Below are 23,915 nucleotides of genomic sequence, written 5' to 3'. Positions count from 1 at the left end.
TCAGAGTGAAACCTGGCCACGTACTCTCTTAAGGATTCATTCCTCCTTTGTTGAAAGGTCTCTAAGTAGCTTATCTTTCTCTCCGCAGGGACCCTGGCGATGAATTTGCTGATGAATGTGCTGGCCAGGTTGATGAAGCTCTTAATACTTTCTGCCTCCAAGCTGTTAAATCACACCCGGGCCGATCCTATTAAGGTGATAGGAAAAACTTGAACATCAAGGCATCCGGCTGAGTTTGCAGTTCCATGAATATCTTGTAGTTCAGGATGTGCTCATTGCGGTTTCCCGTCCCATCGTAAGCCCCCATTGTTGACATCATGAACTTCTTGGGAATAATCTCTTGCTGAACCTGTCTCACAAACGGTGATGAGGTTGGTAACATGGGACTGTTATCTCGTGCTCTCAACTTCATTAGTAGTTGTTCTTTCAGCCTCTCTAATTTCTGATCCATGTCTACATCCTCCCTCTTAGGCCTCTTCTCTAAGTGGTAGTTTCTTTCTAACTCTTCACTCTTCGATCTTTTCACTAGCTCAGAGAAATAGCTGTCAGCCTTATCATTCTCGATATGCTCTCTCACTACCCTGTCTCTTGTTTTGGCTATCGGCTTATTTCTTTGATTGGCCTCTCCATCCCCGTCATCTGTTCTCCTACTGTTCTATTGAGGAGTTTAGTAGTTTAATTTGGGTTGGAGTTCATTGATGTTGAACCCCTCAACGACGGATGGTACACTCAATGAGTGCTGAACCCTCTTTGTTGCAACATCTGGCCTAGCCATTAGATTGTATTTTGTAGCTGGAGAGCTATATTTTGCAGCTCTTGGTTAGATAAGTTAGTTTGAGGCATGGTTCTAGTCGAGCTTGGTGAAGGGCTGAACAATATAGAGTGTTGTTTAATGGAGTAGTTAGGCTAGAAAATGAGAACCGTGGTTCTTCCTGAGTTGAACTCAGGTCGTTTAAGATGTTTCCAATATAATTTTCATTATAGTTGGCTATGTGGATCTCAGTGGATTAAATGAGCATGATTAGATTTCCTTTCTAGCACGGGTCCAACTTGAGCCAGAGTATCCAGAATCTGGTTATAATCAATACCCATATATCTTTTAAGAATTTTATTAAAAATATACTTTTAGCTTCTCCAGCTTTTAGGAACTTGTACACATATCTTTATATTATCCATTATTTTTGTTGGAATTGTATTTTTAGCCTTTTTAAATTTTAAAAATATTAATATGAGAATTGAAATTTTTAAATTTTTTATTATTATATTTACTTCTAATCTTCTCACTCTTTCGGCCCCCAGTTTAAATGTTTTTAATTCTGCCCCTGGGCCTTGGGTCAGTGATCCAGGATTGTATTGCAGAAACAAAAATAAATCAATTATTACCTGAAAGATTATTCTCCTCTGAGCAGATTATTTTTGAATAAAAGTATATTTTCAATTTCTCATGAATGTTTTTAATATATTTTTTAATACCAAGTAATAAGTTTTCTTATAGTATAAGGATTAAAAAGTAAGTTTTCCAAAGAGTAAATCATAGATTTCTAATCCATTATCAGCCTTTCTTCTGGTCTGTAAAGTTGCACTATTCGTCCATTTATTCGTTGAATTGGCCTGGCATTTGTATTAGATTCCTGCAAAAGATATTTATACATTAACATCTAAACTTGTTCAAAATGTAATTAAGCCAAGAATTTCAAGAAAAAGAAAACAAATTGCTCAATTTATTTACTTATAATATCAAGAATTTAACATTTTGAATCGAACATTAATAGAACTCACATCATGAACAGCTACTCTAAGTGATCTCACTTGTTCTATAGTAACAGTCCTCACCTGAAATTAATAAATAAAAGCTTTAATATATATATAAAGAACAAAGAATTAATTTGATGATGTTCTTGAGTAATTAGGGCAAACCTTTCTAACAATGGTCCAAAGAACATTTTCAGTGCAAGGAGGTGTTGTAAGAGATCCCATGTATCTGTAATACCTTCTGCTGCCTATTTTGATGTTCCTTGGATTAACTATACCCACCTTAGTCTCTTTTTGTACGGTGCCGGCCACTGATCTTAAATGGCCTGTCAGCTGAGATGAAGAGAATAAAAAGCATATATTTTAGAGAAAGATAGAGATGGCGGCGGCAGCCGGCGGTGATGGTGGTTTATAAGTATATTATGGTACTTACTGATGACAAGAAAGAGTCTGGCCTTCCTATTTTGTATACAATCCCAACCACAGCAACCTTTCCATCTAGGCTTTCATGTAACATATGCGACTCTAGAGCATATTTCCTGCCATTGATGGCATGCTCAGAAGGGGAGTGCCAGTGACACTGTTTGAGATAATATCTAATCCCATTTATTTGAATATATCCTGCACCACTTTCCCATTGTATCTGCATCAAAATAAGATAAGATTTTAATGGGAGAAGAGAAAATTCAAGGATAATCCGTTGATGTGTAATTAGATCTCACACAAGCATTTCATCAAACACCTGTTTAACTTCAATTTTCTAATCTCTCAGTTCCTTACCGTCATATCATGAAATCTATTCTTAAGAGTAGCATTGGAGGGCTTGTAGCTTCTTTTAAGCCTCCCCAAATTAGAAACAACTTGAACGCTCTCATCCAACAGATCAATTGGAGACTGCATGGATCCATTGCTACATACACTCCATTCTTGACGAAGGTGTCCCCAGTAAACTGGCCCCTTGTGGCCATTATGATAATCAAACTCTTCTTCATCATCTGCACAAACACAGAAATCTAAACATTAGTATAAACTACAAGATTGACTATTAATTTTGTAGCTGAGAAAGAGAAACTTCTTTCATTAGACTTGCCAATTTCTTGAGAAGAAATTGGGAGGGTATTCAAGAAGAGAGAAATGAAGAAAGTGATTAAACACAAGAGTTTGATGCTCATCTTTTAGCACAAGTTCATGCACTTTGATTGAGGAGGCTTGCCTTCTTTTATACAGCATGATCAATCTTCAATATCAATGGAGGAAAACAGATTTTTGATGAAAACAAAGTACATTTTCTCTGTTCTTACATAATGATATCAAGCAATTAATTCTCAGTTGAGCAAAGCCATTTAGTCAAACACCTTTGATTATTGGAAGTCGAACATTTCCTTAAAAGTGGCATGAAAACTATTTAATGGCTTTGGGTTGATGAAGTCGAAGTAGGAAATTACGTCTCCCATGCAAACAGTATGGCTGAGCACCGAATCTCTTGGTTATCGAACCCAAGTAAAATTAAAATAAGCGAATCGAATCGATCTAATTTATTTAAAATATTAAATCGAATCGATCAATTTCAAAATATAATTCATCATGCGGTTTGATTGAATTCATGAATATCATATCTAAATAAATTTAAAGTCTTCTCTTAGACTTCAATATTGCATTTTGAATGAAAACTTGTGATTAAGTAGGAATATTTTTCAATTCCATAAATAGATAATTTGTTCCCAAATCTCAGTCATATTTAATTTATTTGGGTGCTTGTCATTTTCATGGAGTGGCAAATATGGATGGGGAAAATTCATACTAATTGTTCTTTTGAATTGATGTAGTTGGATGATTCCAAAAACAATTAATAATGGCCTTAGGTGAAGATTTTGAAATGTTTGATTCACGAGAAAACAAGAAGAAATTGGGTTAGGATGAATGGTTGTCCTTAATCGAGTTTAATAATTAAAAATAAATGAAATTTCACTAAATTATATAGAAGAAAAAACAGTAATTTTTTTTAATAATTGGAGTTAAGCTGGCAATTTTGAAATATTAAGGCTCTAAAACTTGAAATATGCAAGAAAAGACTGGAGTTTATGGTTGTTGTTATTATAATTATTACATTACAATTGGAGTTTTGGGCCTCAGAATAAAATACATTTTATTTTCCCATTGATGATTCTCCGAACCGCAGTCAAACTGTCCTGGATAAAAATTCATCAGAATCTACTATATAAGCCTGTCCAATAGCACACGATTCATACCACACTCATGATTCATATCACACTCGAATATGCCGAGCAGAGTGAGACTTGAACTCAACAAAAAGAATCCAATTCACCTGACTTAATGGATCAGTGAAGAATGAATTCATCTACATCTATGATCCGGACTATCTACATCTATGATCCTATGAGTACAAGTGCCGAAAAAAATTAAATAGTTGTCTAATGATGGAAAGAGAGAAAGTACGTCCATACGTATAACTCTATATAATAACGACAAATAACATTATAGTAGAATGGTGGTTATACGTGACTAGAAAATAAATAAAAAAGAGAATAAAAGAAGAAATCGTTAACAATTCAGACTAAATTCATTCACAGATATATATTAAAACTCTATTTTTTTTTGAATCTCAAATCATGATCCGCGTTTCAAAATATACAAGAAAATTTTAATATTTTAAAAAATAATTATAAAGACTAATGTTTATTTTGACATGCTCCCTTTGTTCAATTTTTTAAACAATTTTATTTGTAGCTGTCCCAAAAATATTATACAACATGTTTAATTACAGGAAATATTTATATTTTTTTAAAATATATTTTTATTTTTTTTAAAAAATAAAAATTCTTCATTTTCACTCTTTTACTCTAATTAAAAAATAAAAGTAATTTTTTTCTCTAAATTTTATAAAAGAAATATAAAATACTGAAATAATTATTTTTTATATTATATTTAAAAAGTGAAAAATACATAACTCCATACATAAATAAAATAAGGTTTTTAATAATTATATTTTTATATATTTAACGATATATAAATTTTCTTTTATTTTAAATTAATATAAAATATATTAATTTTTTTATTTTAAATTAATATAAAATTAAGATGGAGAATATTATAAAAAGAACATATTTCTAAAAACAATGATAATTTGAATATATTTTCTAGCTTTTTAAATTGAAAATAATTTTCTTTGTGAACTCATTTTTCTAAATTCTTATAAAAAATAAAAAATAAGAAATACATTAACTAATCATTGTCTTTCCAAATTATTTAAAATTACATGATGTGAATAATTATAATTTTAAAATTAAATGATGAAATAATTGAGTTTTTAAGTCGTAAGAATGAAATAAGAAACACAGTTATATTCAAAAATTTGAAAAGCTATAAATTAAAATAATGAGCTTACTTAAATCATAATTGATGATTTGAGAAAATAGAGTTTTACAAGGTTTTATAAAACTGGAAAAAACTTAGAATTAGAGGAGAGTATTTCTATTTTTATATGTTTCTTTTTGTCCGCTAGTGATGTGTAACAGAATGTGTGTCATTGGGTCACCTGTCTCTGTTACTTTGATATGGACGTACGAAGAAATCAGATTGCTGTTCCATGCATAACGACCCCTGATTATCCCAGACGCGGGTGCGGATGGGCCCACCAGGCGAGTGGGCTGGTCGCCTTTCTTTCTTTGAGTTAGGCTGAAAGGTGGGGTCGGAGTTGGGCCTAGAGAGGATCTAATCCTCGGGTCATAAAGGCTGGACCGGCCTGATTGAAGAAACTGACTGGAGTCCGGTCTTTGAGCTGAGTGGGTTGAACCTGATTCTTGAAGGAGGCTTAGAATCCTTCAGATTATGGGTTCCCCAATGGGCCTGATCTTAGACCGGGACGAAGAAACCCAGCGATAATCAATAATTATTTTATTTCTTTTAATGTGTTGCAAATAATAATAATAATTCATTTATGGATTTAATAATGAAGAAATATAATTAAGTCAACATGGATTTTGGGTTAAGAGGACATTGTTCTCATAATCAAAATCCACACATCCATAAAGATTGAGCTAAATAAAGTGTAGATTGAGCCAAGTGTCTTCCTACAAATGATTGATTAACTCCTAAAAAGCAAAGCAATGATTAACAAGTAAAAATATCTTCTAAATCCAAGCAAAGGCTTTCCAAATGTCTCCACTTCATAGTGTGGTAGCTACCTACAAAGTTTCTCAAGAAACTTCCTAATACCCAAAAGTTACTTGCTACTAATTAAGCTTTTGACATCAAATTGAAATTAAATTTGTTGCATCCAAATCCACCACTAAGGGTGGAGTTTTCCTATTTATAGTGCTTATTTTTAGGAATAAATTAATTAAATAATTCCTAAATCTCATCAATTTTTGAATGTGATAGCTTGGCCATCCCACTTAATCTTGTCCCATTTTAGTGGACATCCCATATATATTTTCATTAAAATTATTTTAAAAAAAAATCTCATAAGGTGTGCCAATGCCATTCCTCTCTATATAAAACAGGTTAATCCCTCTCCTTCCTCCCTAATCTCTTCCACAAAAAAAAAAAAAAAAATCTCTAAAGCTTACAAACAGGTTATTGTTCACAGGAAGAATTAAGCAGATGGGTGTTGTGAGGCTAAGGCTTGCCCTAGTCCTCCTTATGTTTGTGATGATGAGGTCTTGCTTGGCTACAAATAGGAAAGCTTTAAGTGTAGAAATGAATGTAGAAGAGAACAAGGATGTGAATGTTGGCTACACTTATCCTGGAAGCAGTGTCAACAACCATCATTACATTCCTAGGCAGGACTTTAACAACAACGGCGGCGATGGCAGCGGCAACGGTGGTAGTGGGTAAATTAAACCTTGCTTTCGCTAGTTAGATGTATGACGTTTATAAGGGAGATGTGAGAGGAGTGTATGGTAATGTATAATTATCTGCAGCAGGAAAATATATAAATAATATATGTTTTATATTTCAGATAAGAATCATTATTGTATGTTTATCAATCCTCTTGAGCTGATAGCCATTTCCCTGATCATAAACTCATCTATCACAGTTTCCACTTACACCAAAGTGTAAGAAATAAATTCACTTCTTTTACGTCATTATTATATTTTGGAGTTTAAATAATAATATTTTTACTAAAATTAATATCTTTATATTATTAATACACAGTTTAACAGTATATTTAAAATTATTACAAAAAAAATTTAAAGTTTTTATTATATATAGTAATATATTTTAATTAAAATTAATAATCATACCTTTTTAATATATTCAATCTAAGATAAGACATAATAAGTGAAAAAATTTAAAAAACATATTATATGCTATAACATAAAAATGAGTATAAAGTCACAACTTTAAATCGGTATTTTATATATTTAAATTATAATTATAAGTTGATAGTAATGATTTGAAAATATTTATTTCTGCTGTTGCAGTATAAAATAATGATTTATTTATTTATTTTATAATAAATAAAAAATTCGGTTAAAATTATTATTTTATTATAATAAATTATTATTAAAATATATTGTTACATATATATGTTGAAAAATTAATTTTTTATAATAATTTTATACCGTTGAGAAACTGTTGTTTCTTTATTATAACGCTTCTTTATTATAATGCTGTTGTGATAAGAGGAAAAGATTATAAGTAAATGGGAGAGATATTCGATTCTATTTTTTAATCTTTGCGAAAATGACAGTCTCGTCATTTTTTTTTATTTCTTTTTTAATTTATTATTCATTTATTTTATTAAATTAATTTATTAAATATCATGATATTTTCGTTACTTTTTTCTTTTTTATTAAAATTTAATATTTTTATGATAAATATAATTAATAAATTAATAAATTTTTAATACATGTAAAAAAAATAAAAAAAATAAAAATTATGAGATAAAAATAATATTTATAATTTTTAATATTGTTAAATTTTTTAAAAATAGTGTCAACCCATTTAGTGCTACCTCTCCATAATTCAAACATGCATCATCATTCACTGGAAAACCTTTTTGTTTAGATTTTTTTTTTCACTTTTTCAATTTTTTTTATTTTACAAGAACAAGATCGCTTTAGATAAATTTTTACGAGAAAAAGTCCAGAGCTGAAAACAAATAACATATGCCAAACATAAAAAAATAAAAAAATAATTAATTAATTTTAGCCAATTAACTTAATAAATAATTTCTGTAATTACTAAGAGGATATATATATATTGCTAGATAATTTCATAATTTTACCTATGGTGGAGTATTTTATTTATTCTATTTACAGTGCCAACAATGAAACCCTAATCAAACTTGCTAGACTCTCTATGATTAATGATGATTTGTAGATAAATTCTCTCCAAAATGGACAAAAAATTCTTCAAATTCATCATTTAATCATTTTTAAAATAATATTATCCATTCAATTATTAACCCTCTTTAATTCAGTGGAGATCCCATCACTAAATTTACATCATTATGCTCAACCACACAAACCCTACAGATGCTGCGTTTTCTATAAAAACACTATAGATTTCTCTTTCTCTCCTCCATTTTGAACTCTTGGCTCTGTACTAAGGTAAGCTACAATCATCATATATAATCTTTTTTTTTTGGATAATTCTTGTATGTGGTTGTCTGAATTATGAATAATTTTCTTTAGTTTTGGTAAAAAAAAGAAAGAGTGCAAGAATGAAGGTTGTAGTAGTGATTGCTCTAGCACTGATGATGGTTGGATGCTGCTTTGCTGGGAACAAGAAATTAGATTTAGTTGTTGGTGAAGATGAGAAATGGAGCAGCCGCCACCTTGTCGGAAACCAGCAAGAAGTTAATAAGCATCAGGACAACGATAACTGCTGTGACCACCATTCTATTCCTAGGGGTGGTTATGGTGGTGGTGGTGTCGGCGATAATAATGAAGGTGGCAAAGTTTAATATATCTTAAATCATAGTTAAGCGGTAAAATAATGTTTTGTAATAAAAGGGTTGAGTTTCTTCTTCTTCCTTGGAATATTGATAAGGTTTGCTGGTTCTAATATTCATAGCTGAGGTAAGCCTCAAGTTCTTCAAAATTCAAGCTTTAGTCTATGTACACGGGACGGAGGAAAGGTACGTGCCATACCGGCGATCGAAAAATGCTTTGAAGGGGATGAATGTGTCACAGCGGCGCAGCCGGTGCTCTACCAAAGGGAAACTCCTGGCTCCGCCACTGTTTATGTATGTCTTATGTAACCACACCACATATATAAATAAATAAAATTTTATTATTTCTGTCTCATAATAATTGTTATTTTAAAAAAATAAGATAATTTATTTTTATTATTTAATTTTAATTTAAAAAATAAAATTTATTAACAAATTTATAAAATCATGTAATATTTTTTATTTTTTAAAGTAAAGTTTTTTTAAATTAAAAAAAATTGTATTCGTTTATTCCAAATAAAAAAATGTTAAAAAAATTAATTAAATTTAATTTTTGTGAAATTATTATTCAAGAATGAGAATTATATAATTAAAAGTAATATAATGGGACAAACTTAATTATAATACACTATTTATTTTAGTTTATTTACATGAATTTTAAAAACTTTTTCAACTGAAAAACAAATTAATTTATTTAAAAATAACTTTGGTAAATTTAATATTATAATCTTATTACTTATATTTTGACTTTTTATTTTATATTTTTCCTAATATGGATAAAAATTCTCTAAATACATCCTAATAATTTCCCATAATTTTTAAATATGTTGGAAAATTAAGTAGATTATTTTCATAGCTAGATTTTAATTAATGATTAATCTAGGAGAAAATGTATGTATTATTTAAATAGATGAATTCTAATTGCTAGCTTTTAATTAAATAAGTAAATTGTTGGTTTTTTTTTTTATTTTTGAAAATGCATACTTTTTTAACAATGATGATGTAAATTATAAAGGTGTATCTAAAAATATAAAACGTGATAAGAATTTGATAAACTGATATGTAATTTTATCTGAAAAAAATAATTCGGATACTATTACACTTAATTTTTTTTATCAAAATTCACGCTTTCTAAAAAATTTAAATCTTGATATAAAATTACCATTAATAGACACAAATTAATATTACGTCTCTAATCGCGAAATCATCAATCGATTAACTGATAAAATTTTTTATTAAATAGCCAATCACATTATTACTGGATTTTAAAAAAAATTATATTAACTCTATCTTTTTACAGTATATAGGCTAACGAACACAGAGATAAAAATATGAAATTTTCTTACACAACTATTTTTAAGTTCTATATTCACCATATTTGGAATGACTATTGTAGGCGCTAATCATTTCACATTCTGTTTTTTTCAAATTTAACCGATCGCAGTACCATTCACATCAACTATATTTTAATAGCATTTATTTTTTTTTAAAGTAATATGAACATTAAATGATAAGATGTGCATTTTTTTATCTAGTATAACTAAATTAAAAAAATTAAATATATTTTAAAATCAGTTTTTGTATGTTGCATCTATTTTTTTTTTTCTTATCAATTTTATGAATGTACTTCTCAATATAAAGATAACATATATATTTAAGACAAAAAAAAATCACAATATTCTGAAATAAAATTAAACCATGATTATTAAAAAAAATAAAGCTAAAAAATGTATTTTTTTTATAAGAAGAAAAAAAATGTATTAGTTAAGAAGTAAACAATGATTTAAAAATTAAATTATTAAAATACAATAATTATTATAGCACTAGGTGGAGAATTAGAGATCCTATTTACAGTGCCAACACTAAAACCCTAATCAAACTTGCTGTAATTAGTAATGAATGGCATCATTTTGTCCATAAATTCTCTCCAATATGGACTAAAATTTCATTAAATTCATCATTTTATCATTTTTTAATATTATATTATATGGTCAACCCATTTCATTATTACCCATCAGATCCCATCTCCAGAGCAATTAGGTCAAATTTACCTCTAATTTTTACCGCCGGTAAAATATGTTTTATTTTTCTAAATTATTATTAAAAAATTAAATAAGTCTAACTAAATCGAAAATAATGTTACTCACACTATAAAATCCTAATAAATAATAACTTTATTTAGATTTTTAATGATAATTTAACAGTAAATTTAAATTAAAAAATAAAAATTATTATGCTTATTTTAATTTAAAAAATAAATATATTAATAAATTTATATGTTATAAAATTTTTAAAATGTATAAAATAATTTTTTATTTTTTAAAATAATTTAATTTTTATTTTTAAAAAACATTTAATATAATTAATTTTTATAGGCATTCCAAAAGCTAAAAATATGAAAAATATTTCATGCCAAACAAACACCGCCTTAATCACAGAAATCCCTCATATGGTTCTCTATAAAAAGAGAGTAGAGTTGTCTTCCTCTCCTCCATGTACACAGACCCTTGGCTCAGTATTAGGGTAAGCTATATATATATATATATATATATATATATATAATCTCTCTCTCTCACTCTCTTTTTTTTCTTCTTTGTTGTAGTTCTTGAATATGTATAGTTAGTTTTCTTGAAGTATGAATAATTTTCTTTGTTTTTTGGTAATTAAACAAAGAGAAGTAAGCAAAAAAGAGTGGAAGAATGAAGACTGTAGTAGTGGTTGCTCTAGTCCTGATGATGGTTGGATCCTCCTTTGCTGGGAACAAGAAAGATTCGGTTGTTGATGAAGCTGAGAAATGGAGCAGCCGCCACCTTGTCGAAAACCAGCAGGAAATTTTTAATAAGAATCACGACAACGATAATTGCTGCGACCACCATTCCATTCCCAGGAATAAATATGGTGGCGGTGGTGTTGATAATAATGGAGGTGGCAAAGTTTAATATATCTTAATCATAATTAAGCTCTATAATAAAGTTTTTCTTCTTCTTCTTCTTCCTTGGAATGATAAGGCTTGCTAGTTCTTGCGAGCTCTAATATCCATGGCTGAGCAGCAGCCATCTATAGTTTCAGCACTAGAATAATGTTTGGGTACTTAATTCAAAGCTCAAGCTTTAGTCTGTGTATATATTTGATGTAATCATCTCATATGAATAAATAAAATCTTAATTAATGTTTAATATTAATTATTTAAGTCTAATTATGTTTAAATTTAATGCATTTGGTCTTTTTTTAAGTATTTTTTTATAAATAAAATTTTATTAATAAATTAAAAAACCCTTAACGCGTTAAATCTAAATTAACAAAATAATTTAATATTCTATATTTTTTTTTATCTTCACAATAAAAAAGTTATTAATAAATTAATAATAATTTTATTTGTTGTGAAAATAATCTAAGATGACTATTATTATATTTTGTATATGTGATAAAATTTTTAAATTTAAAAATAGCGGCATATAACTTTTTTAAGATGTATATCGGTGAGATGGATAATTTCGATATCTTTTTTTAATTAGAGATTTTAAATTTAAATTTTAGATACAACGCAGGTCTAAAAATTTAAAAGAAAGTGTTTTATCCTTTAATGGATCTGTCCGATACGAGTTCAAATTAGTTGAATTAGTAGATTTTGAATATTAAATAATTTATTAAAAACATTTTAAATGAAACGATTTTCAAAACTTTACAATATATATATATATATATATAATAAAAAAACCCTAGCCACATGACCTATACCCTATATAAACTGCCTTTAAATTTGCTCATCCTCTACTTACCCCAACTATATTTACATTTTCCATGGTTTTGGAAAGTAAATTTATGCATATATATAAACTATTAAATTTTATTTTTCAATATAAATAAAATTATTTATTCATACACATCATCATATAATTCTGTTTGATACCGATAACACAAAACAAATCAAAAGAGTGTAAGAATGAAGCTTTTGATGATGGTTGTAGTTGTGATGATGGTAGGATCTTGTTTCACCGGAAACAATGAGAAAGCTTTCGCCGTTGAAAGTGAGGCACAAAGTGGTCGGAGAATGGCAGAAGATGAGCATCATGTTGATAACCATCGTCAGAGCAGTCAACACCATCATATACCTAGGAAAGAATTTGATCGACAATATGGTGACCACAATAATAATAGTGAAAATGGAAAAAGGAAGTAACGCTATCACCTTTGTGATGATGATTTATATTTAAGCATTGTAATAATGTCTTAAATTTATAATTTTATATTTTAATTAAATTAATAATTTTACATTTTAATATATTTTTTAAAATTATACTCGCATATTTAATTTGGTGGTAAGTACATCTAAGTAAATTTGAAAGATCTCAAATTTTACTCCTATAATCCTCAATTCTCATTTAAAAAAAAAATATTTTTTAAAATTAATAGATTAACCAGTTGAGTTTTATTTAATAATCTAAAATAAAATTAAAATTATTTTTTTATTTAAGTATCACTAATTAATTAAATAAAAATTAAAAATAGTAAATGAGTTGTATTCTAGAATTTGAGATGTAAATTATTTTGGATTATGGATTGATTTTAGGGTTTATTATTTAAATAATGTAATTTAAAAGCAGTAAAGTGCTTGTAAAATTATTTACTAACGAATTTTGAGATATGTTAATAATATGAAGGGATCAAAATTCATTATTTGAATATTTTCTTTTTGATTAATATTTTTTATAATATACATTTAAAAATATTTATCTGAGTGGCCAAATTGCTCAAATATTTAGAGGATAGGAAATAGAGGGGTCTTTAGAATGATTAGCTGGGGAGAAAAGGATAAATCCCACAAAGGAAATCTTGATTAAGTTTTTCATTTATCGATCATAAGTGGAATTTCCCTGTTAATTTTCATCATTTTTTTTGACAAATTTCCCTTTTTTTTAGAGTATTTATCTTATTTTCTCTGTTTGAATACTTTATGAGAGAGGAAGGAAAATAATTAAAATATATTTTTTATTTTTTTTGTATTTAGATAAATAGAAAATAAGAACAAAAATAAAGAAAAAATGTCTAAAAATGGAGGATTAAAAATAAAATAGCCCTTCTCACTTTAATTTTCATTCCCTTCCTAAACAAAGAAAATTGATAATTATCCTTCATTTTCCATCACTTTTTTTTTCCTTCACATTTTCTCTACATCCAAACAGGGTTACTCTGTGTGACTCCAACATTACAATATGGTCATTCCACTTAATCTTGCCTCATTTGGTGGGTGATATCCCATCACCAAAATCATTGTCAACCACATAAACCCTAGCAATTCCTCTTTCTTTCCTTTATAAACAGACAATTATTTTTCCCCTTCTTGCCCAATTCTCATAACTCTTAATTAGGTCTTATCTCTCAATCAAGTGCAGGTCTTAATCTATGTTGGGTCGGATCAATCCTGGTTGTGCAAGTCTTAATTTTTATTTTTAAATATTTAAAGTTTTTCAAATTTATTTAATTAATTAATGGAAGTTCTGAAGGTGTATGATCATGAACTTGCTTGGAGGATGATGATCAGAATAAGTTTGTCAAAGAAAACTACAGCTGCCAGCAGTGTTAATGGAAGGATTTCGATAAAAAACATGGTGGTGGCGGATGATATTCAAAATATTCAAAATATATACATTCATTTAATGGAAATTGCACCAATGAATTGCAGTTGAATGATATTCAAAATTATTTTTCAAAATTAAAAAAAAAAAAGATTTAAAATCCCAATCATAAAAAATCCAAAATAACTATAGAAGATGAGGAAACTGGAAGATCCGGCATGCATTAAAATAAACCACCAAAGAGTGAATTTCGTTGAGTGAGAGGTTTGCAAGCATTATCACAGCTAATTTGACAAACTTCTTTTGTAGCATCTTGTATTCCCATGCATGAAGGCATGCAATCATTTTGACAATCACCTTTTCCACTTTCTTCACCTTCTGGTTTTTCAGAACCATCACCTTGATTTTCTTGCCCACTTATTAATGATGCCATGTCCACCACCAGCATCATTATTAAGATCATCCCAAAAACTTTCTTCACATCCATGTACAGATCAATTACAAAAGGATTCAGCAGAAGGCAGGGATACTAGGATGTTTTATATGTGTTTCTTAATCTTTGCTAAAATAATGCAAAATACCTCGGCTGGTTTGGCTTGTTTATATATATGGTTATGGGCCATTTTTAGTTAAGTGTTCTTTTTCTAGTTTTGAATCTTGTCTGACAATACTCGTTTCTTGCATATCAGCCTAAGTTGAGTCTTTGAATTTCCAAGTGGTGTGGAGGATTACTAGGAGAAGTTTATGGCCATGCAAGTAAAGAGATTTGTATATGTTAAGAAAACTTGGTCATCTCCACTTTGATCCTACATTTTCTTAGGTTGAAAATTTGGATGTTTATGTTATAACTTGATGCCATGGTCCTTTGAGGAATATTCAACGATTCAATTTCATTTAACCAAATGATTCTACGCTTTCTAATCTCACGTGATTTGGTGAAATTAGGCACTCAAACCGAAAAAATTGATACAACTGAATTAATTTGAAAATTCATTTTGATTTTTTATTTATTTCGATTTGATTTAATTTTTAATTTTAAAATTTTTAATTATTTCAATTCAATTTGATTTTAATCAGAAAAAAATCAAATCGAACCGATTAGTAATAATAATATATTATTTTCAATAATATAGAGATATTAAATTGTATTAAACTTAAAATATTCTAATTAAATTTTAAAATATTAAAAATAAAAGGTAAAAAATAAAAAATTTATTAAAAAATCAAATCAATCAAACTAAATAAAATCAAACCAAATTAAATCAAATTAAACCAATTTAATTTAATTTTTAATCAAACTAAATAAAATCAAACCAAATTAAACTAATTTGATTTAATTTTTAACTAAAATCAATTCGATTTGATTTTCATAAATACCACAATTTTAATTTTGAGTTTATTCAATTTAATTCGATTTAAAATTAAATCAATCGAATGTTGAACTTGATAATTACTTAACCAATTAGAATTATTGAAATTTCGAACTTAGAAACGAATCCAAGCAAATTATACCAAAATATAAATAAATCTATTATTTATGTGACTTTAGATTTTGGGTATATTTTTCAATTGGATAAAAATTGAATAGACAAAAATTAAAATCAGTCAGAGTTGAGCTATGAGCTCAAAAGGGTTATAAATATTTTCCTTTTTCATATATCATGTAAGATTTTGAAAAATATTCTAAAGATTTTGAAAATTCTAAAAGATTATATACCTTGAATCACGTTAAATTTCTTATTGCTATTGCAATTGAGGGTGTCTGCATTCTTAATGCTGTTCGTTTTGTCATAACAAAATCAAAATGCTTAGCCTGTTGTATCATAAAATTTGCATTCAATCACATCTCAGTTAGGAACCTGAGTAAAGAAAGCAAAAAGCTTTCAGACATGAAAAACGTAAGCTAGACGAGAAAAAACATTAAGTCAGCAATGAAATTTGGATTGTAAGATCAAACCGAAAGCTTTACATTGGTTTTGGTATACAAGTTAGACCACCCAACTCTCTTGATTTGGAATAAAACCAAATCATAATACCTTCACCACATTAAACCTTAAACTTGTAGAACATTTCATGGAGAAATTTGGCTACCATGCATCAGTAGCAAAAACAAATTTTTTAAGCCTCAAGACTCGATCCAAGTATTGCAAATGGATTTTTCCAAGACAATGTAAAAGATAAATAAATTGGTGAAATAAAAAAAGGAGCTTTTTCTTGTTCTCTCTCCTTAATTATTCGCTTTTCACTTCCATTCAAAGATTTAAGACTTAAAACACAATCAACCCACAAAATCATGAATCATCTGACCTCCGAATCGCCGCCTATGTTGATCCTCACGTTGCTGCAATTGTGGATGCTGCTGATGCGGTTGCTGGTGTTGAGCATTTTCAACACCGTGCCTGAGCCCGAGTGTAAGTGAAACAGCTCCTAGTCCTCCAATGTCAACACCACTAGTCCTCTGGTATGGCAGAAAATTCATCACTGATCCATCCATACTAGTTGGGGCCTGAAACTCTATTCTTGATCTTTTTTCTTGACTCCACTGCTCTGCATCCAGATGTTCTCCGCTGCCCGATGAGGAACCTGTACCGGAGCACTCCAACTGCTTATTAAGCATAGAATCTGCACCTATATTATTTGAAGATTGCTCCTGCAATGGGTGGCTGGTACCCTCAACAGATTTTCCCTCAAGATTTGCATAAGTTTGATTTTCTGCTAAACCTTTGGTTTCAAGCATGTGTATTTCTTCAACCATAGGTTTCCAAACACGCACCCGAGCATTTATAAACCAATTTGAGACCTACACTCATCATTCAGATTATTAAAACCACAAAAAAAAAAAAAAATCAATACCCATCATCTAGCATGGTTTCTTTTTGCAATCCCTTTGCTGCCTGATTTATAGAGCATGCATTAATTAGCATCTACGTATATATTTGCATGACTTGATATTATAAACTATGTCATGAACATCAAATAGAATTCAGGCTAGCAAAAGCGAGAAATTTGCTGAGGCAGGAAAATTAAAGCAGTAAGTTCAATCATAAAATTCAGTACACTGGACATAATGATGAAAGAAATAAACAAATAGCTAACTTGCCTGGTTACGCGATAGTCCTGTTTGAGTGGCCAACATGTGTTTATCGGTGTCCGAAGGGTACCTAAAAAAGGAAATGTTGGAGCATTGAATTATACACGAAAAGCATCAAAGGAGAGGAAGGTAATTAGAGAAAGGAGGGACTCACGGATGAAGAAAATGCTCAAACAGCCAAGCTCTAAGTATGGCCACTGAACGTTCTGGTAGACCTCTCTGGGGCCGCCAGACGTGTTGTTGGGATTCAAAGAAGCCCGCATTAGCCCCACCACATCTGTACCTTTGAAAGTTTTGATCCGTGTATTTGAGCCTTGATGTGCTCGTATCACCTTTGCTACTACTTGTACCTGTATTAGGGGACAACAAATCCTCCCCTAGGGCCTTTGCTACATGCTTGAGCTGATCCGAGATAGCATGCCTTACACAACGAAAATTCCTTGACACAGTCTTGAGAGCCAAAGAAACATACGGGGTAGCAGTACTGAGACCAGCAACTGATTCAAATGATGAAGCCACCATTTGCATCTGCTGGTGATATTGCTTGTATCTATGGCATACCTGTCAACAACATAGAGCTACAAAGTCACCAATCTTGAAAATCTACAGCAACATTAAAAGCATACAGATTCTAGACAATCCCATGAGCATACACCATCATGGGGGAACAATTTAATCCTAGAAAGATGGTATCTTGTAATGATAATGACAATAAAATAAGAAAATCTTTAGATAGAAATGAGTGGTAGACAGCAATTTTACTAAGCAAGCTAAGATAAACAGCCTATTTTTTTTTCACAGCAATAATGGTGTCATTATAGGGACAGCAACTTTTTGGAATTTGAAAGTGGAGTGTACTGTTAAATATGTCATGTAATTAACAAGACTTCTAACATTGGTGAGGGGACCTCATGACTGTTTATATCCATAAATGATTGCATTCACATGAACAAGTCCAGCTTCACTTAATCTTAAATGGGAAAGTGGGGACATCAATGTCCTGTTCTTGTTCCCTTGAATTATAATCTTAACCATTTCATCATTGCAACTATTTACAAGCAGGAATCTTGAAACCTTTTCTACCACAGTAGTACATCCTTTCCTTTTATCAAAATATAACAGACACAAAACTATTCTTGCAACCTTCAACCTAAAGAATGTTTAATATTCTTGGAAATTTTAGTATCACGTAGGAGTATTAAAGGACTTGAATTCACCGTATTCCCTGCCACTGCTCCATTTTTTTTCCTCCGCTGTGCTATAGCAGTAATTGTGTTCTAGGTGATTAAGCATGGAAACCCTTTTAAGAAAATACCATCAGGATTGAGATAAACAAGATAATCTCAAAATTGAACTACACGAAATTAGATAAATGAAACCACAGGATTAGGCATGTGTTAACCATGTAAATTTTCTAATCCAATTTCAGATCAGCTAAGGCCAAGAAGAAAACATAATCTTAAAACAGAAATGTGCATTTTTTTTTAATCTAATTTATAACTTAAACAAATTAGAAATGACTCTTCCATGCATTACTATAAAGATCCCATGTGGAGACTGAAACACCCACAAGAGAATATAAGGAGCCTCATCAATGGATAAAATTTTCCAGCAAAATATACATCATAGAATATTTCAAACAGTGTATTATCAAGTCATTAGCAACAGTTCCTTGGAAGAGCAAAAATGGAAGAAGAAGAAAATTACTATATTCTCTCAATTACACCTGAGGCTCACCCCGGGTAGCTATAGGCGAAATCATGGTTTCATTATGTGACTGAAATATTGAACATCAATTAACTTTCAAACAATTAATTATTTAGCTAGCCAGTCACTCATAGACAATGAACTAAAACATAGCTACTAATCCTGAGATCAGACCTACTTAGAAAGGCTTAAGAGATGAAAAGACGAAAGTTAAGAGCCAAAAAGAGAAATAAGACTTTCATAAAATGCTGCCTACATGATGACAAAGGTAGGACCAGTAATCCATAAGCATCCCATGCAACAACTTTGATGTACTATGCTAGAAATCTCACCCTAAAACAGATGATAGAGTACAAAGTCATTGGCATCCACAAATGGCAAAGAGATGAAAATCCAATAGAATAAAAGCAGATTTGCTGTTAAACATAACCTTATGATCAACTTCTTATCACAATTATTTGATTTTGATATATTATCAGTGCTTATTAATTCACAACAGAACATGACACGACAATGCGATATTTCACAGACTTAGATGTTCCCTAGCCTGGATTTCCCTATTCCCTTCCTCTCTCTTGTGCTTCATTGACACTGTTCCCCAATCTTAAAACCATTCTTTCCTTTTTATGAAACCTATTCAGATACTAAAATTTTAGGTTCATATTCATGCTTTATCTTCCATCTCAAATTATTTACAAAATCACTTAAGTTTCAATGTAAAATTGAGCATTGAACATGTAACATCATATAATCTACCGGGCATTATGTAGCTGGTCCATGATGGACCGAAGACACTATCCGGCTGACTTGAGGTTTCTTAGGTTTTTTCACTTGGAATGCAAACGCCTAGGTTGGGAGAGCGGTTTGTTCATGTATGTGTGTTTTAGTGGCATGTGATTCTAAGTTCATGTATGTGGGTTTTATCCAAAAAAAAAAAAAAAGAAGAAGAAGAATGTGTAGACGGTCAAGCAAAACTTGGTGTTTGATACACCAAAATACCTATTGTACATTGCATGCAAGAATTGCAAAGTACACCAAGTCAAAATTCAAAGTAGCAAATGATCTTTAAGCAGAATTTCTTAATAAAGTACTTATGCCAGAGAGGCTCCAACAAACAAGCATCAATATTTTAACAATATAATAATATTTCTTTCAACATGAAAGCAAAGGGGTAAAACCAAAAAAGGAAAGAAAATTATCATGAAATTACTAGTAAAAGGAAGCAAATATAGTGGTGCCTAAAGAAGAAATCAAGCAGATGTAACCAACCTCCTCCTGCAAATATAGAAGCTTTGCTTTCTTTTGTTGGTATTCAGACCTTAAAGATTCGCAAGTACTGCTCGCAACTGCAACTGCAACATCACCACTCACTTCATTAGAGCTGTAGAACGTTGTGTTATTGACTTTAGCCCCCGTCTCTGCACAATCTCCAGAAATCCTCGCAGACCCCTCACAAGTTTTCAAGAGTTTTAAACCTGCTGCACGACAGAACTCATCTAATAGCTGTTGAGCTGGCTTCAAGAATTTAGAACTCTTTAGAATCGTTGCATATCCTGTGAAAGGCCCAAGAGGACCAGCATTCTGAAGAACATTATAATTAGACGTACCCACCATATCACTAAGCGATTTCCCAGCACTTCTACTGATAATTGCCGGCTTTGACATTGAACACAAATAATTTGATGATTTTAAAATCTTGGAATCTTGATTATGTGATTCTTTGAGTTCACCAGGCTTTGATTGCATATGTTCAGATTCGTATCCTTCTTCAAACTGAGTTATATTCCCTCTAGATGGTGGATTTGATGAAAGAGACAGAGATAGAACCTGAGTATTGGGATCGCGTGCAAGAGTCCTCAACTCTTGGCTATTCTTCCTTGTAACAAGACCCATTTCACTACTCCATTGATGGCAACTCTCGACAGGTCTGTTCATCCAAGTATTGGCATTATCGAAACATAAAGCAGTCGAATGATTTCCATATGCATTAGAAGCTGAAGTGACAACATCAGCCAGTGTGTTGTGGTAAAATGGATGCATATGAGAAGCGAACTGCATCTCTCTATGTTGCCTTTGGCTGCCTTGACCATGAATTTCACTTGAGGGAATGGCCAATGAAGATTGAACACTTTGATATCCATCGTAAATAGGCTTCACATATTGTGTAGGTGTAGAAATATCGGTTACCCTTGCATTATTTGACAAGACATCCCCAACAAAAATAGGTTTTTGATTGTTTTCTCTACCTACTGATGATCCACTTGCATAATTCACCATCCAGTCATAACACTGCTGCGTATCACTGCTTCTCCAGTTGCTACACGCTTGTGGGTCACTGGAATTGGCTTTAATGTTGGAGGAAACTGGATGAGACATGTTATGGGTCATTGCAGCTAGTTCTTGATCAGCCATTGCATGCCTTTGGGCTGGTAAAACTCCAGTAGAACGAGTTGCAAAATTGAGCATTTCAGACGAAAACACAGTAGTAGTAGGGTCATAAAGGATACTGGCGTTTCTAACATTTCGAACCTGAACAAGATCTGGGTTTAACCCGGAATGGACCGACAACTGTTCCAAGTTGTTAGAGAAGTCATCTAAATGATGAGCTGCTGAAGCTGAGCTCGCTTGAACTCTTAGCTTATCTCTTCTGCTTTGCTGTGCTACATGTGATTCACCTGGCCTGAAACTGCTTGTATCCATCTACACTCTTGGGAATTCACCTATTATCCTCAGTAGAATCTATCTCAAGTGTTCTCATCAGACAACTGAAGCCCTTTCGAGGGTTACTTCCGTAGAAGTTAAAGAAAATTGTAAGAAAAATAATCCAATCTGGTCGTCATTTCATTCGCTTCCTGAAAAGTTCATATGTTAAAATGAAATTATCAAATTATATATACATATAATAAAGAGAAGCATCAATGCAGAAAAAAAAATATATATATATATATATAAAGAAAACAAATCATGTAAGAATGAGAGAGAACAGTTAGGGAAGCAGATGCGAATCTTGAAGGACGAAACACAGAAACAACAAGAACTCTAGAAGCAAAACACTACTGAAAAATATTAAGCTTCACCCGAGAGGGAGCAAACAAGAGCTGGCTTTGTCTGAAATATAAAACAAAAACTGTTGGCACTTTTCTCATGGATTCACCCACCAAAGCAAAACAGTGTGCAAAATCTTTCACTGTTCGGTAGAGATAAAGATGAGCCAACTCAAGAGTTCGCAAACGAAAAGGAAGGTGAAAACATAACACTATCCCCGTAATCTATATATTTATATATATAATTCTGTACTGTGATTCTACTTCACGTACTGTTAACCCTAGTCCGTTAAAAAACCACCATGAAACTCACTGTTATCACCATACAGTAACAAGACTTCAGACTTTAAGTTACAGATCCAACTGGCGAAGCACAAACAAATCTTAAAAACAGCTCTACAGCCAGTTTAACTCTGAGCCAGCTTTGGTTTCTGTCTTGCAAGAAGCTTTAATAACTAAATAAATAATAAAACAAAACCATTTAAATATTCAGAGAAAACCCAAGATTGAAAACAAAACAAAATTTTAGAAAAAAAAAAAAAAAAACAAGTACATAAACTCTCGATGAAATAAAATTTCAATATTTAGAGACAGCAAATCTTCGTAATATGTATATCTTCAAAGAAAGACACCCAAGAAAAGAGGATTTAAACCTCGGTACGAACAATTTAATTACCTTAAAACCCGAGACAGGTAAACTTCCCGGCGAGATTCCGGTGAAGTTCGGTGACAGCTTTTTTTTTTTTTTTAACTTAGAAGTGGACACAAGAGGGATGGGGGACAATAATTGCAGAGATTTTTGATAATTCCGTTAGCTTTAACGGATAAGAGCTTAACGAATTTCAATCAGACTTTTTGACGTACGGGCGTTTAGTCCGTTAGATTTAACGGCGAGAAGAATAGTTACTCTCTTACGTTGAATTTTGTCTCCTCGTTGGGACCCTTCGCTCCAAAATTCTCCGCTTTTTTTTTTATAATTTTTACTTAAAAAAAAAAAAAACGCAAGGCGTTTTTGTTTTAAGAAACACACGAAATACTTGGATTAATTACGAAAGTGCCATTAACTGTCTATATAAAAATAATGTGAGATTAAAATAATTAAATTTACTGCTTTGGTTATTCTGTATATGGTTGCAGCAAATGAATATCTCAAACCATCCAAAAATAGAAAAATCTTTTTATTATAAATATATTTTTCACTTCTCAAATTCTTAAGGTGAGAATGGATTATGATTGGATTTATCGGCTTGATTCAATTTTTCATATAAATTTCTTTTTATCTTGATTTCTAATATTATATTTATAAATAATAAATTAAGTTATGCAATGCTTGTATACAAAGGCCAAAGGCTATCACCTTCCTACACACTGCAGTGCAGCGAGAGACTAGACAAGACGCCCCACTCGCGACTGAGACTGAAACTGAGACTGAGTAACGTGTGTAGACGTACGAGAACTGGAGATTACGTCACCTGCCGGTTGTCCACCTGGGGACCGGTGTTCCCTGTCGTGACGTATTTTATCTGTCCGCTTTGAATGTCGTCCGCCATATCTTTTGCTTAGACACAGATGTTTATTACCGATTACCGATGAAAAAGCCGGTCACCTTACTGTACGGACACTCTATTTAACTATCTGTTATTACTAGAAACCCCCGCCACCCCATTATTGCTTAGTTTTACTCTCTGCAGATTTTGCAGCCACCCAAAAGAAAAAACAGAAAAAGAAAAGCAAAAAAAACAAGGACCGTCCGATGCATGTGTCATTTTGTTCTGTGGAATGTTAATACAAAAGATAAGATTCCATTGATGGGAGTGAAGAGG

The 23,915-nt window shown here is 30.9% G+C and overlaps 2 protein-coding genes and 2 long non-coding RNA genes across 8 annotated transcripts; 2 read left to right on the top strand and 2 right to left on the bottom strand.

Moving 5' to 3' along the window:
* Positions 1 to 1,488: 1,488 nt before the first annotated feature.
* On the bottom strand, positions 1,489 to 3,108 carry LOC110613635 (alpha carbonic anhydrase 7). Its single transcript, XM_021754860.2, has 6 exons — positions 2,843 to 3,108; positions 2,533 to 2,747; positions 2,186 to 2,395; positions 1,918 to 2,085; positions 1,780 to 1,833; positions 1,489 to 1,631 (listed from the first exon to the last, which is right to left on the bottom strand). Exons 1-6 carry the CDS (start codon positions 2,922 to 2,924, stop codon positions 1,542 to 1,544), a joined length of 819 nt encoding a protein of 272 aa, XP_021610552.1. The 5' UTR covers positions 2,925 to 3,108; the 3' UTR covers positions 1,489 to 1,541.
* Positions 3,109 to 8,015: 4,907 nt separating this feature from the next.
* Positions 8,016 to 9,018, top strand: LOC110614001. The gene is made up of 2 exons (XR_002487695.2): positions 8,016 to 8,330; positions 8,415 to 9,018. It is a non-coding gene; the product is annotated as an uncharacterized LOC110614001 (long non-coding RNA).
* A 2,073-nt stretch (positions 9,019 to 11,091) lies between these two features.
* LOC110613353 lies at positions 11,092 to 11,856 on the top strand. Its single transcript, XR_002487597.2, has 2 exons — positions 11,092 to 11,197; positions 11,348 to 11,856. It is a non-coding gene; the product is annotated as an uncharacterized LOC110613353 (long non-coding RNA).
* Positions 11,857 to 16,156: 4,300 nt separating this feature from the next.
* On the bottom strand, positions 16,157 to 22,920 carry LOC110612822 (BEL1-like homeodomain protein 8). 5 transcript variants are annotated; one of them, XM_043956219.1, is made up of 5 exons: positions 22,769 to 22,920; positions 20,318 to 21,900; positions 17,496 to 17,902; positions 17,351 to 17,411; positions 16,157 to 17,050 (listed from the first exon to the last, which is right to left on the bottom strand). In XM_043956219.1, the coding sequence occupies exons 2-5, from the start codon at positions 21,746 to 21,748 to the stop codon at positions 16,529 to 16,531; spliced, it is 2,421 nt and encodes an 806-aa protein (XP_043812154.1). In that variant the 5' UTR covers positions 21,749 to 21,900; positions 22,769 to 22,920; the 3' UTR covers positions 16,157 to 16,528. The 5 variants fall into 5 exon arrangements, with proteins under 5 accessions (XP_043812154.1, XP_043812155.1, XP_043812156.1 ...); XM_043956220.1 differs by having other exon boundaries at positions 20,318 to 21,837; positions 22,769 to 22,917; XM_043956221.1 differs by lacking the exon at positions 22,769 to 22,920 and adding an exon at positions 22,126 to 22,573.
* Between the last annotated feature and the right edge of the window lie 995 nt (positions 22,921 to 23,915).

Source organism: Manihot esculenta, chromosome 4, assembly GCF_001659605.2.
Source record: "Manihot esculenta cultivar AM560-2 chromosome 4, M.esculenta_v8, whole genome shotgun sequence".
Classification (NCBI taxonomy): domain Eukaryota; kingdom Viridiplantae; phylum Streptophyta; class Magnoliopsida; order Malpighiales; family Euphorbiaceae; genus Manihot; species Manihot esculenta.
Note: the sequence above shows the minus strand (reverse complement) of the source record. Positions and strands in the feature narration are given on the sequence as shown.

What these genes read in the sequence shown, in the direction of transcription:
- LOC110613635 (XM_021754860.2), bottom strand. Translation starts at nt 2,924, where the DNA reads ATGAGCATCAAACTCTTGTGTTTAATCACTTTCTTCATTTCTCTCTTC. An exon ending in TTTGGACCATTGTTAGAAAG is followed by an intron (nt 1,834 to 1,917) that starts GTTTGCCCTAAT and finishes TATTAATTTCAG; the next exon opens with GTGAGGACTGTTACTATAGA. An exon ending in TTAGAGTAGCTGTTCATGAT is followed by an intron (nt 1,632 to 1,779) that starts GTGAGTTCTATT and finishes TATCTTTTGCAG; the next exon opens with GAATCTAATACAAATGCCAG.
- LOC110612822 (XM_043956219.1), bottom strand. Translation starts at nt 21,748, where the DNA reads ATGGATACAAGCAGTTTCAGGCCAGGTGAATCACATGTAGCACAGCAA. An exon ending in TTCTATATTTGCAGGAGGAG is followed by an intron (nt 17,903 to 20,317) that starts GTTGGTTACATC and finishes TGTTGTTGACAG; the next exon opens with GTATGCCATAGATACAAGCA. An exon ending in CAGGACTATCGCGTAACCAG is followed by an intron (nt 17,051 to 17,350) that starts GCAAGTTAGCTA and finishes TGATGAGTGTAG; the next exon opens with GTCTCAAATTGGTTTATAAA.